The following is a 14536-nucleotide window of genomic DNA, read 5'->3' as shown; positions in this document are numbered from 1 at the left end:
GATATGGATTACCTGGATAATGAGGTGTGTCACATCGGTGAAATATAAGGTACTCATGAATGGCCAGCCAAGAGGTAACATTACACCCGAGAGAGGTCTATGTCAAGGAGATCCTTTGTCTCCTTTCATCTTTATTCTATGCACGGAAGCGCTCGTTAGCCTTCTTAATCATGCAGAGAATCAAGGGAAGATAACTGGGATGTGCATTACCCGTGCGTGTCCTTCTATATCCCACCTTCTCTTTACTGATGATAGCATATTCTTTTGTAAGGCGGAGCCCCATGAATGTAAAGAAGTGATGAAAGTAGTAAGGAAATATGGACAAGCATCGGGACAGTGCATCAATTTTGAAAAATCCTCTCTACTCTTTGGTAAGAGGGTGACATTTAGCGCTAGACAACAGATTAAGGATACACTCGGGATCCAAAATGAAGGCGGAATGGGGACCTATTTAGAAATTCCTGAAGACATCAGTGGATCCAAATGCAAACTTTTCGCCTTTCTAAAGGAGATATTACTCCACAGAGTGAATGGATGGACGGGCAGATGGCTATCAAAAGGAGGCAAGGAGGTGTTAATAAAGTCTATCTTGTTAGCTCTTCCCTCATATGTTATGTCGACTTTTCTTCTACCGCTTGAAATATATGAAAAAATATTACGAGTGCTATTGCACAATTCTGGTGGAGCTCAAACCCACTAAAGAGAGGAATCCACTGGGCGAAATGAGAAAAAGTTTGTCGACCACGAGATGAGGGTGGAATTGGTTTTAGAATAATCCATGAGTTTAATCTTACTCTTTTGGCAAAACAACTCTGGAGACTTGTGCATTACCCAGATTCACCGGTGGCAAAAGTACTGAGGGGAAGATACTATAACATGAGCTCGCCTTTGCATCAATTTCTACGAATAGCCCATCATATGTGTGGACTAGTATCTCCGCAGCAAGAAAATTATTACTTCTGGGGATTAGACAAAGGTTCATTCAGGGTATGAGGTTAGAGTGTGGGAGGACCCTTGGATACCTACCATGCCGGCGAGACCAGCTAGGCCTTTGGCACCAGTTATGCATCCAAATATGAGAGTTTTTGAGCTTATTAACCAGGAAAGGAAAGAATGGTACGTTGAGGCCCTAGAGCACTATGTCCATCAAGAGGATATTCATTTCATAAGAAGTATGGCCATAAACAATACTCATAGACGAGATACATACTGTTGAAAACATACTAAAATGGTCAGTACACAGTCAAATCTAGTTATTGGGTTGCTCGGAATTTATTAAAGGCATATGAGGAAAAAGAGATCCTAGAACCTAGTATAACAAAGCTCCAAGCCTTTGCTTGAGAGAATGGTACGTTGAGGCCCTAGAGCACTATGTCCATCAAGAGGATATTCATTTCATAAGAAGTATGGCCATAAACAATACTCATAGACGAGATACATACTGTTGAAAACATACTAAAATGGTCAGTACACAGTCAAATCTAGTTATTGGGTTGCTCGGAATTTATTAAAGGCATATGAGGAAAAAGAGATCCTAGAACCTAGTATAACAAAGCTCCAAGCCTTTGCTTGAGAGATAAGAGATCCACAAAAGATATGTCATCTTATATGGCAACTTCTAACTAGCTATGTTGTAGTAACGAGGAATCTGGTACGACGAAACATGAGATGCGACAATTATTGCCCACACTGTGGAGAACCGGAGGAATCTGTGACACATGCAATATTTGAATGCCCACCAGCATTACAAGCTTGGTATCACAAACGAATCCAAATATATTTCCTCTCCCGAGTATCTATGCTAATATGGACTTCCTATTTTGGAAGAAGGACAACATAGTTCAACCAGATTTAGAAAGCGACCCTTACCCTTGGATTATATGGTATTTCTGGAAGGATAGGAATGATAAACTCTTCAGAGGATCGACAGAGATCTGTTGGAATTAATTGGCTATGTGGAGAGTGAATGCCAAACCTGGTTTAAAGCAAATGAGGAAATACCAGCAGCTCCACAAGATAATAACACTATGGAACCTCAAGTCTTAAGCTTGGGTAGCATATGTATGTTAGGTGTGGGCCATGGACAGCGACAATTCAGTTTAGTGGATATAGATGGATATGGAAAAATAGCTTTGGTAAGAATCAACTTTTGGGGACACAAAATCACTTCCGTCGAGAGTCTCCTCTACATTTAGAGGTGGAGGTATTAAGATGGACGATGGAAAGCATGCTTCAACATTCAACATGTCAGAATTTTGGAACAGATGATAAGGATCTAATATCCATGATCAAAGAGCCTAATGTGTGGCCACGCTTTGCAACATAATTGGAAAAGATGAGGGTCTGCTTTCCGGATTTCAAGATTTCTTATATTCCACGAACGCGGTCTGCTTTCCGGATTTCAAGATTTCTTATATTACACGAGCGCAGAATCAATATGCTGACTTCTTAGCTAAGACTGCAAAATCTTTTCATAAAGTTTTGTTTTTCATTGGTTGTTTCTATTTTGGTCTGGTTGTCCAGATCACTTCGAACCTGAATAATAGAATAGCTTTTCGACGTGAAAAAAAAAAGTGGGTTTTAATGTAATTGACTATTGAGTTTATAAACGTTGAATAGAACAAATCTTATATCCTACTACCGCTTATATATATATATATATAATGCATACTTAATGTCAATTAAAATAAACAAGTTATCGAGAGAAATAAAAGAAAGACGATGAAAAAAAAACTCAAGCCCGGCTCCTAGCGTCCTGCCCGCAGGCTTCGAAGAGAGGCCCGTCTCCGAGATGTTCCTTTTACATCTGTACAACTCTCTAGTGTTATCCTTACATCTGCACGCACTTATTTCATGCAACAACTGTAGTAATCACATACCTCTTGTCAATCTTCTAGATGCAAGTAAAGCTTCTTCAGCCATTGATCTCCACTGTTCTGCACAAGAATAGTTTACTCCCATCCCTACACTCAGTCCTCTTAACAGTACTACAGTACGTAGCACAGAGAACAGTTCCTCCGGAAATGCCTATCATCACCAAAGAACATTATCAAGTTTGGTACTTTTTACTTTGTGACCATTAATTTTGATTTACTTACCTCAACAGCTATCTTTTTAATCGAGGAGTCATCTGCGAAAGGTTGCAAAACTGTCTGACCAGCTGGCATCTTTGTATCAAAAAGTGTTTGTGCTAAACGTAGAAGTTCTTGCTGCTCGTTCTCACACTTGGCTACCGTATGCAAACCAAGTTCCCTGAACATTCACAATAATTAATGAGTTGCTCTGCTACATCAATTCAACCCGATGATTGTGACTGTTTGAGACTAGACAAGGACTTGGTCGATCGCAATTTTACACATCAAAGTTTGGTTATCACATCCTAGCTTCGAAACAGTTCTAACATCCCAAAAGTATCAACTATACAGTTACAATACCTAAGTGGTTTCAACAATCAAGAACACAAAGTTACAAGTACCTAAAGCTCTGTGCTACTCGTGAAGCATTGTTATCAGCCATGTCAATGACTAAATTGGCATAACCAAGTCTCAAGTTGTCAGGGAGTTCCTTCACTTGCCCATAGTCTAGCAGTGCAACCTGATCACGGTAAACAAATACTTACAACTCAGGTAACAGAGCCAGGAAAGCTCTGTCAATAGACACACAAAGTAAATCAAGACACTCCCAAGCAAAATATGACTTGCCTCTGGACCATTACAAATCAAGATGTTTCCAGGATGTGGATCCGCATGAAAGAAACCACTTTTCAGTATCATTTGGCCATATGCACGGGATAAACTGTTAAGTATATTCCTGGCAAGAGGAGAAATAAATCCCAGTGTCATTACAATAAAAAAAGGAAATAGGGTTTCTAGAATATAACAATAGCTATCAAGACACTGGGCCAACGAACTAAGACACAATAATACTCTCTAAAGATGATGTAGGAGCTTACTGCTTTGCTGCCTCTGCAATCTTACCATGAGGATTTATCCCTCTTCTAGCCATCTCATCACCAAGGCTCAGGATCGGAATCCCATTTATGTATTCCATCACCAGAACCTTCCTGAGAGACGGTACTTCTTATGTTAATCATTTGCTAAAAATCTTAGATTGATATTGAGTATGCTAATAGATGACAAGAACCCATGATTTTTTAAGAATGGCTTATGTGTTTTAAATGGCGCTCTAAGGCGAGTGGATTGGAGCCTTGCACCTTGCGCCATGGCGCTCACCTTATGGATAGGATGCATTAAACATGGGTTACTTATATACAGCTATAGAGGAACTTAGATATGCATTGATAGATGTTCCTAGGCTAGAAGTGTGTGTATGTGTTAGCTACAACACTAGTGTTGTCATCTATACCAAACGGTCTTATACACACTAATATAGTTAGCTATATATGCATTGATAAAATCCAAAACACTAAAACAAAGAACTTAAAACTAAAAAAAAAAACTAAATTCAATTGCCCAAAACCAACATAACCTAAAACTCTAAGGATCTAAGCGTCATGTTTAAGGACATTTAAATGGTCGTCACACTAGTGAATGATTTGTGAAAGTAAGAACACTTACTTAGTCACTGTATCTCGCAGAACCCTTGGAACTATAACAGGAGATTTCTTGTTGTTCTTATATAGAAAATGTCGAATTCTTTCCATAGCATTGGCCTCTCTTTTGAAGTCAAATTCATAACCAATCTGGAAAAACACACACATATACAAAAAAGGTCCTGTAACTTGGATCAAAGAAGTATTATGAAGCTATGTTAACAATGAGCCAGAATGATAAGTTACCTGTGTCTCCATTTCCTTAGTTATAGAGTACAGGTCAAATTTGATATCTGTTTTCTGCACGTATAGGGCGAATAGTTGCAAGTTTCTTATATCTGTCATCATCAACTTCTCGATGCCAGGATGTTGAACCTAAACAAGAGGAATCAAATTAGAATCTAATGAAAAAATGCTACTTGTCCCCATAGTAAATGCTCACCTTTACAACAACATCCATCTTGTTACCCTTTACTCTTGCTTTGTGAACCTAACAAGAGAAATCAATGGATACGTATCACATAGTTAGTCCATCACCATCGATTAACCCAACCATGCTTATAAAGTTTCCAAGAAAAACCTGTGATACCTGAGCAATGGAAGCTGAGCCAAGAGGCTTTTCATCAAAAGTTTCAAAGATTTCATCAATGGATTGACCTAACTCCTTCTCCAGAACACGTTGAACCGCATCGAATGGCGTCGCTGGAGCTTGATCACACAAAGTGACAAGCTTTCTCACCCACGCAGCTGGAGCCATATCAGGTTTTGCTAAAAGTTGAGCAATCTATACATATAACATAAAAAAAAAAAAGACTGTAAAGCAATTGAAACATCACAAGAAAACAATGTACCCATTAAATGCAATAAAGGCAAAATACAAACAACGAGTTGGTCAACTACAAGAAGAAGAATCTGACAAAAAAAAAATAGTTTTTAAAAAGAGCACCTTAAGGAAGAATCCGCCAAGATCAGAACACATAAAGTAGATTTTGTCAGCGGCTTGTTCGTGTTGCCTCTCCCACATTTGCTCCTGTTTCTTCGCATCTTTCACCAAACTCACTCGAAGTTGGCACAACTGAAACAGAGCAGAAGCCCAATTTCAGAAGAAAAAAAAAAAGAAGAAGAGAGAAAGCTTTATTAGATTAATGATAAAAAGATGAAAAGAAATACCATCGAAGAGAGACCTTGTAACCAGTGTAGATATTGGTAGCTCGAACCCAGAATTGAAAGGATCGTTGCCATGGACGAAAGCTGTCGGAGACCTTCTCCTGAATCTCTTTGAAATCGAACCCATGCATTTTTCTCGCGAAAGAATGGATTGTGCTTATCTCAATTTTTCTCTGAGGGTAGTTTTTTAATCAAGGGACATATCGAGTGCGAAATCTTTTGCAGGAAGCGATGGCTACAAGAGATCCTGGGAAAAAGGACAGAACAACGCTTCGGTTCCGTCTTTGACTTATCCGAATACAGTCGGACGTTAACTCTAATAGTTAAAAAAAAAAACTAAACTTGAATCTATCAAAATCGAGCCGAAACAAAACAGAAAAAAAAAACGATTTGCCAAAAAAAACCCAGCGATTGATTAGTATTAAACTAGATTTTTGATTAGCGGAATTATTTTTGAAACAAAACTAAACTTATATGATATAAAATTATATTTTTATTTTGTATCCAAATTAAAATGTTACATTTAATAATATATATAAATAATAAAAAATTAAAACGAACTTAATATTTTTTGATAAAATAATTGATTAAAATTATTAATAATAAGAATTATCCCGAATCTAAAAATATTTTTAAAATAAAAAATAATTTCTCTATATATTGTGCTGTTATTTCAAAAAATCTTCTAAGAAAGTTTAAAACAACATAAAATATATAAGTAAATATTAGTTTTTTTTTAAAAATATATATAATTGAAAAGAGATTATTAGTGATTTATGATTATTTTATATCTATAACAATAAAGTTGGGAAATCTGCATTTTCCCGCTGCCACGTCATCCTGGAGAGAGAGGCATTTTGCACCACGTGTATATTAAATTGTGTGTGTCATGCGTTTTTATCTCTCGCGCACGTCTGCGTATACTATGCTTTTATTATTGTTTCGGTGTAATAACCTTATTAATCTCTCACTCTACGAAACCAAAAAATTTCGCTTCCGCTGTATTATTTTATTTGGGATTTTCGATTTAAGTTCAGGCCCATTGTGGACTTATCTTTTGTTTATGTCCAGCCCCAATTTATTATTTGCTGTCTCAGAGAATGTATCTAGATCACAGCGCCGTCTTTGATATTGTTAAGAAGACGCCTCCGATGAGAATCTAGAAACGCATGCGGCTATATTTAATAGGTCCTTTAACCCGGAGAGTTAACAACCTTCATCCCACTCTCCCCACTATGTACCATTAATCAGAGTTCAGACCCTTCATCTTCTTCAAGCGGCCAAAGTTCTCCTATAAATTGCCATTGTGCAGTGATGAAGACGGCCATATCAAAGGAAACTACAAGTCTCGACTCTGCTAATTAACATCTCCAACAATGGTTCCTTCACCATGTTTTCTTATTTGGAAGCCGGCTGTTGTTCAACTATGGCGGAGGTCCGTCTTCTTCGCTTTTGGGAGGCTCGAGATAATACTAATGGGTGTCACGTTAGAGCGACTACATACAAAACAGGACTCTCAGGCTAAGGGTCAGAGAGGCTGATAGGTTTAATGAGAGGTTTGGAACATGGGAAGTCGAGAGTGGTGGGACTTTGATTCTTTAAGACAACATCAACACTAAGATACAAATTGTTTTTCTTTTGCATCTTTGAAACCTTTTATTGATAATGAGTCTACAGTGTTATTACCCTTATGGTGTGTAGGATCAGAACATTGAGAGGGGATGTGTTTTAGAAATGCATAGAGATGCTCTTGAAACTATATGGGACTTATTGCATGGTGATGCTTCTCTTACATGATAAAGAAACCATATAATGTTGCTTTGCTATTTCAGATTCTCTTTTACTTTTTAATGTGTTTTGCAGTAATGTTTTTAAGTTGTTTTCTTGGGGCTGTCAAGGATTGAACTTATGTATTGTCCAAAAACATAACATAATTTCTATTTTGGGTCCATGTCAATCTGCCTACGTTAGTTTGACTCTGAAACTTGTAAAACTCACATGTCTTAAACCGTTTGCGGACTAAACCATTCCATTAATTTTTTTGGTTTTGTTACCGGTGACGTCGTGTTTGTGAACTTGGCATGACTCAGGCATACAAAAGCTTCCTCATATTATAAGTATTTTAATCCTAAACTAGGCAAGGCAATTAAATGTAAAAAGATTCCCAGTCACCAGAAAAAATGTTTCTAAATATATGAAATTGCAAGATCTTTTACTCTGTTTTGTACACATGTAAAATCAATAATCACGTCACGTCCCAAAGTCTTATAGAAGAATGACACTTCTTTTAACAGAAAGACAATGTTCTCCTGTTCCATAGGTCAATTGAAGAATAATAAAAGGAAGCGAAGAGTCTCTTAATGGAAGACACTGTTCTCCTGTAAAATATTTCTGTAGGAACTTCAGAAGACGTTGAGTCAAGAAAAGGTAACTTCTTATATGATATCGTCTATCTGAACCGATGAATAGTTGTTCTAGAAAGTCTTTTTTTTTTAGTTTCAGGTTCAGTCACGCTTTATATTCCTCCACATAAGACTTAAATGATCTGAACATACCTTCTTCTGTTCCAGATTCTCTTGAAAACTTAAAGAGCAGCAGTGCTAAAGGCAAAGTTATTACATATTCAAAAGATGCCATTTCCAAATGGTTTCTTACAGGGGCAATAAGAAAACGAGACGTTCACTATCTATTTGGAGAACTACAAGTCTACACCCATGGGAACAGCATATGCTCTCTTATTTGTGGGGACAACTTTCATTTTGTATGCATCGATCAATGGCTTCATAAACTGTCCGGTATTTAAAGAGACTAATTTGTGATTTAAATCTTACTTATCATTTCCCAATCACCATTTGTGGTGTGCAAATATAAAGTCCAATTCATGGGCTACGATAAAAGAGCTGCAAACCTTCACCTTTTTAAATACAAAAGAATGCAACTTTAACAAAAATATTAAATAACTCAACGAATAAAAATATAGTGATTTAATTTGGAGATATAAAATAAAAATATTGTACATATACAAACCAGATTTAAGATAAGATGTGTGTCATTATTTTCAAGATGACATGAAACAAAATTAGTTCCTTTCGACACTACAAGATCAAATACATTATAAATAAACCAATATATCTATAATAAATTTTACAAACTAAAATTGCACAAAAAATCCAGACAATCCGCGCGTAGCGCGGACACACCACTAGTAATGAATATAGTGTACAAAGAAATTTTCAAAAAAAATATAATTAATATGTAATAATTTTCAAATGAAAATGAAAATAAGAACTTATCATTATAGTCTTTTATTTAGTAATACATATATTAATAAGTAATTATAAAATGTTCAGACACGCAAATTTTTGCAATAGAGCTCTCACATTAAAAATTAGACTGGTTAATATCATTTATAACCTTAATGAATAAAATATATAAATAATCTAAAACATTAAAAACGAATTTTCACAACGGAGTTCTCATGTTAAAAGTTAGAATGGTTAATATCGTTAATATTCTTAATGAATAAAATATTAAATAATCTAAAAATTAAAAACGAATTTAATATTTTTGATAAGAAAATTGACTAAAATTATTAATAGTAAGAATTATCCCAAATCTAAAAATATTTTGAAAATAAAAATACAATTTCTCTATATATTTTGTTGTTATCTGAAAAATATTTTAATAAAGTTTAAAACAACATAAAATATATAACTAAATATTAATAACTTTTGTTTAATTTTTATAATTGAAAATATATTATTAGTGACTTTTAAAATTATTCTATATAATGTATATAGTGCACAAAGAAATTTTCGAAACATTATAATTAATAATAATTTTCAAATGAAAATAAAAATAGTATAAGATAATTGATTATAAAAATTAATAGTAAGAATTATCCCAAATTTAAAAATATTTTAAAATAAAAAGATAATTTCTCTATATATTTTGTTGTTATCTAAAAATCTACTAATAAAGTTTTAAACAACATAAAATATATAACTAAATATTAATAAAATAATTTTTTTACTTTTATACCATGTTCGAAAACTCGCTAGGCGTAACGCGTGCGGCTGGTCCGGGCCTAGCGAGTTATTGAAAAAACGGGAAAAAATCGGAGAGTACGCGGGGAGTAATTTTTCTTAAAAATAAATATTTAAAATATTTTATACAGTATACATTAAATACTTGTTCATACGAGAATAAACAACTGAAATCTCTTAGCCTAGTGGTAAGCTTAAGTTCTCTTTACCACCGGACCTGTGTTCAAACTGCACAAAATGCTGTTTCAATTATTTTTCCTTCATTTTTCTGCAGAAGGGTAAAATTGTAATTTTCTGTCCTCCTTCTTCCTCGACCTAATTTTTCCAGACGTGAGATGTTGCGGCCGTTTTCACAGTTCTTGACTGTAAATTATCATTTTTGGTCGATTTTCTTCGATTCAACCTATTTTCTTTATTACTAACATCAGAATCTGATAGATCTATGGTTTACTTACCGATTTCGACTCAAAATCACCAGAACATACATGTTTTTTTTTGTTTGAACCGCGTTTTTCACCGATTATGGTATACTCGCGGCGGTGGAGCTCCGCCGAGCATATAACCGGCGTGTAATCGGCCGCTCCGGCCGCGTTTTAGAACATGGCTTTTATATAATTGAAAAGAGATTTTTAGTGACTTTTAAAATTATTCTATATGATGAATATAGTGTACAAAGAAATTTTCAAAAACATTATAATTAGTATTTAATAATTTAATGAAAATAAAGATTTATTATTTATACCCTTAATGAATCTTATATATATTAAAAATGAATTTTATGATAATAATATTAGTAGGTTTTAGAATTTTAGCCAAATCATTGATTTAGTTAATTTTTCTTATTTGTCATATTTTTGTTAGGTTTTAAACTTTTAGCTAGGTTATTGGTTTATTATTAGTTTCTAACTGATTTGCTAATTTATTAATTTAAACAATATCATTAATGAATTTTATATATAACTAAAAACAAATTTCATTTTAAGATAATTCTTATATATATCTCTATCTGAAAAAAAATAATTTTATTATAAAAGTTAAAAGAATTAAGATACAAAAAATTATAATTAAATATTAATTAAGAAAAACATGTATATAAAGATATTTTCTAAAATATTTTTAAGATATGAGTGTTTAAAAAAATTTAAAACAGTAATAAGTATATATTTTGATAAAAAATATTTGATATATATAAATACCTTGATGTTTGATTTAACTATTTGAATACATCAATAATAACTTATTTTGCTCTTTTAGATTAATAAGACATAAATTAATAAGTACTAGATTAGGACCCGCCCTAAAGGGCGGAAATTGATTTGTCAAATTTCAATTAATAATATATGGTATATATAATATGTGTATATAATATTATATATATTTTGTGTAATATTATATATATATATATATACATATTAGACATATATATAATATTTTAGTAAATATATATAGAATTTAATAGTGTTATAATTTGTGTTCTATTTGTTATTAGTTTGTATTTAATCTTCTTTCATTTTTAGTATAATAATTTGCCTTGTCACACCTTTTACCTTTTAACTTATACACATAGTTATGTTTTTTTTCAAAAAAAACTTATACACATAGTCTCGTAAAATTTAATATATAAAAAACATATTTAAAAAATCTACTGACCATATGCCACCATTATTTGGTTGTTTGAACAAAAAAAATCATGTTCTTGCATAACTGTGTATGTTGTGATATGATGTAGGTGAAGAGTAAATATATGGAAGTAAATATATGGAAGTAATATATGGAAGTAAACATGAGCCTATGTTGGTCTATGCCACAATTATTTGGTTTTTGGAAGATCAATGAGCATAAGCATACACGGTCTTTGTATGCTTACATTGTAAATGAGTCGGATATTTTTTCTCTTATGTTTGGAATGATATGGAACTCGTTGATTTAAGAGTGGTTCAGTTTTATATCTATCTTATTAAAGTAGAAGTACTTTAAGTTTCTTTTTGGTAATAGAGATAGGAATCTTTAAAAAAAAAAATTTTGTTTGGTAACAAAGATAGTAGAGAATTTTGTATTTTCCTTATTTAAATGATAGATTTAAGTATTTAATGTCTTTTCCTAATTTAAATAATAGATTTGTTTAATAGAATGAATCTTAACCAAAATAAATTTCCTTATAGATTTTTTGTTAACATTTAATATTTTTTATTAATAAAAATAATTAAATAAAAATCACACATCAAAATCAATTTATATATCATATAAATAAAATATAAAATATTTTATTTATAAATTGTTAGTATCTAATCTATTAATTTAGGGATTATCTACTATTTGAAGTTCTCATTTAAATTTTGGACTCTTTCATAGTTGTTGCTAGAATATATCATGCCTCTTATACAATGCAACCTACCAACTTAAATTAAACCAAATCTTAACCAACATAGATTAGTTAAACGTAACCAGTAACACTTTTATAATATTTTTGGTTAATCTCTTAATATAATTAGATCACTAGATCTTGACCCGCCCAACCGGGCGGGTATTTATTTTATGTTTTTATTTTTTTATTTATAAATGATGTGGGCGGGTATTTATTTTATGTTTTTAGTTTTTTATTTATAAATGATATATTTGTAATATTTAAACATAAATTCAGATTGAAAATTAACGGTTGTAGTTATAAAAAATTAAAAGTTTAAAAAATATTTTGATATAAATTTTAAATTCCTAATTAAAATAATATAGAAATGGGTCATAATTTTTTCCAATTCCAAAATCTTATCATTCTTAATAACAAATAAAATAATTTATAAATACATAAAAGATATAAACATATTTGAAATTAAAATAAATTTGTTAAAAAATATCTTACGCCATTGTTATTTATTTCTATAGTTTAATCCGTGGCCGTATAAATATTTGCTTTCACTTCAATTTTTTCTTTGTTCTAATGATAATACATATATATATATATATATATATATATATATATATATATATAACATTTTAAAACAAAAATTGTTAGCATAACATTTTAAAACAAAATTTTATTTATTACTTTAAATAATTATATTATGTGAATTTAATCGTCTATTATATCAGAGTGTATCATATAAAAATCTAATATTTATAACTAATTGGACTTTGGAGAAATATAAGGTAACTAATTGTTAGTTGAATTTAATGTAACACTAAAATATTATTAATCAATATGAAACATGCATTGCAAGACCAAAAAAAGGAAGGAGTCCAAAATAACTTTAATAGATAGATTTATTTAAACTCCTCCTCTTTTAATAAAATAGACTAGTGTTTAACCCGTACATTCGTACGGGTATATTTTCCTTTTATACATGTTTAACTTTAGTATTATCATAAAAATTTGAATATATGATTTATATCTTAATGTTATGTATTGTATATCTCTTTAATCTTATTATTTAGGTTTTTTTTATCAATCTATTAATATGGATTTTTTATACATTTTACCTTTTTATTTATTGTTATTATATTTTTGAATTTTCATCATTTGAAATAATCAAATAAAAAAATTCTTCAATATATGATTTTTGAAAATATATAGATGTAGAAATCAAATGTTAACATATGTTAATAACTTTATTTGTATAAAAATATGACATTGTTAACAAATTTGAACCCGTTTTAATGGTAGATAATAATTTATTTAAATGAAAGTATTTTTAAAAATAAATAGAATAATTTAGAAATTAATATAATTTTATCATATTTAATTTATATAATACTTCTATTTTAATATAATACTGATATTAAATTACTTAATTACGAAATTAATTAATGCATTATTTAATAAAAATTATTTAAAAAGTTTAGTAGGATTTTGTTAGATATTCTCTCAACAGATTTTATTATAACTAAAAATAAAATTCAAGTTTATAGATAAAATTGATTTTTATTAATATACTTATTGATTATAATGTAATGTTATATTATGTAATTAATAAATGGACCTATTAAGACTTTTTAGTGGTAGATAAAAATTGTACTTCTCTTTTAATAGAGAAGATTTAGACTGTATAATTTTTTGACGTAGATGTATCTAGTGTAGCTGTAGAAATTAAACGAGAAAAATGATAAAAAAATAAATTTCTACAGCCATATTTTTTTTGTTTTAGAAAATAAAGTTTCTACAACTATTTTTTATTCTATGGACTTTATCTTTAAAAACTAATTAAAACATAATTGGTAATTAAGTGATTGTAGATAAAAATTAAAGCTAAAATCACTAGTTACAACTCAACCAAGGAAACAAATGTGATCATTTTATTTTTGACACTCTCTGGATCTTCTAGTTTACAATGTCAGCAGCACTTGCTTTGGGATCCTGCTCTTTGCTTGAAGTCTCTTGTGTGTTCTTGATAAGGACAGCTTGATAAGGAAGAAAAGAGAAATGATACAGATGACGACAACTACAAAAATTTACCTAATTCTGATCTTAATTAATCTAAAAATAAATAAGATTCAAAATTAATATAAACCCAGTTGAAATTGACATTGGTTTACATGAATCCAGAATTCCGTCAATAATTTTGTCATAACATAAATTGAAAAGTCAACCACCACATAAACAAAAAGTCTACTACATTTTTAAGTTGGATATATAACTCTATCGTATGAAAATAAAATCAAACATAAGAAAATAAATTGACCACATAAATCTATCATTTATAACAAATCTGTTACATCATTCGATAGACATAATCTTAAAACTATATTTTCTATTCAAATCAGATAATTAACTCTGCCA

General features: G+C 31.1%; 1 protein-coding gene across 2 annotated transcripts; it reads right to left on the bottom strand.

The window, feature by feature from the left end:
* Window positions 1-2576: 2576 nt before the first annotated feature.
* Window positions 2577-6037, bottom strand: LOC108825718 (uncharacterized). 2 transcript variants are annotated; one of them, XM_018599065.2, is made up of 12 exons: window positions 5723-6037; window positions 5499-5627; window positions 5142-5336; window positions 4995-5042; window positions 4799-4927; window positions 4578-4702; window positions 3953-4063; window positions 3702-3810; window positions 3476-3594; window positions 3099-3252; window positions 2880-3027; window positions 2577-2806 (listed from the first exon to the last, which is right to left on the bottom strand). In XM_018599065.2, the coding sequence occupies exons 1-12, from the start codon at window positions 5792-5794 to the stop codon at window positions 2748-2750; spliced, it is 1398 nt and encodes a 465-aa protein (XP_018454567.1). In that variant the 5' UTR covers window positions 5795-6037; the 3' UTR covers window positions 2577-2747. The 2 variants fall into 2 exon arrangements, with proteins under 2 accessions (XP_018454567.1, XP_018454566.1); XM_018599064.2 differs by having other exon boundaries at window positions 5737-6037.
* Between the last annotated feature and the right edge of the window lie 8499 nt (window positions 6038-14536).

Source organism: Raphanus sativus, chromosome 9, assembly GCF_000801105.2.
Source record: "Raphanus sativus cultivar WK10039 chromosome 9, ASM80110v3, whole genome shotgun sequence".
Lineage (NCBI taxonomy): Eukaryota > Viridiplantae > Streptophyta > Magnoliopsida > Brassicales > Brassicaceae > Raphanus > Raphanus sativus.
Note: the sequence above shows the minus strand (reverse complement) of the source record. Positions and strands in the feature narration are given on the sequence as shown.

Bases quoted from the DNA above. Each gene is read 5' to 3' on its own strand.
- LOC108825718 (XM_018599064.2), bottom strand. From the start codon at position 5,850: ATGCATGGGTTCGATTTCAAAGAGATTCAGGAGAAGGTCTCCGACAGC. The intron at 4,064-4,577 runs GTAAGTGTTCTT...ACCGTCTCTCAG, and splicing joins CTGCGAGATACAGTGACTAA to GAAGGTTCTGGTGATGGAAT. The intron at 2,807-2,879 runs GTATGTGATTAC...AGAGTTGTACAG, and splicing joins ATCTAGAAGATTGACAAGAG to ATGTAAAAGGAACATCTCGG.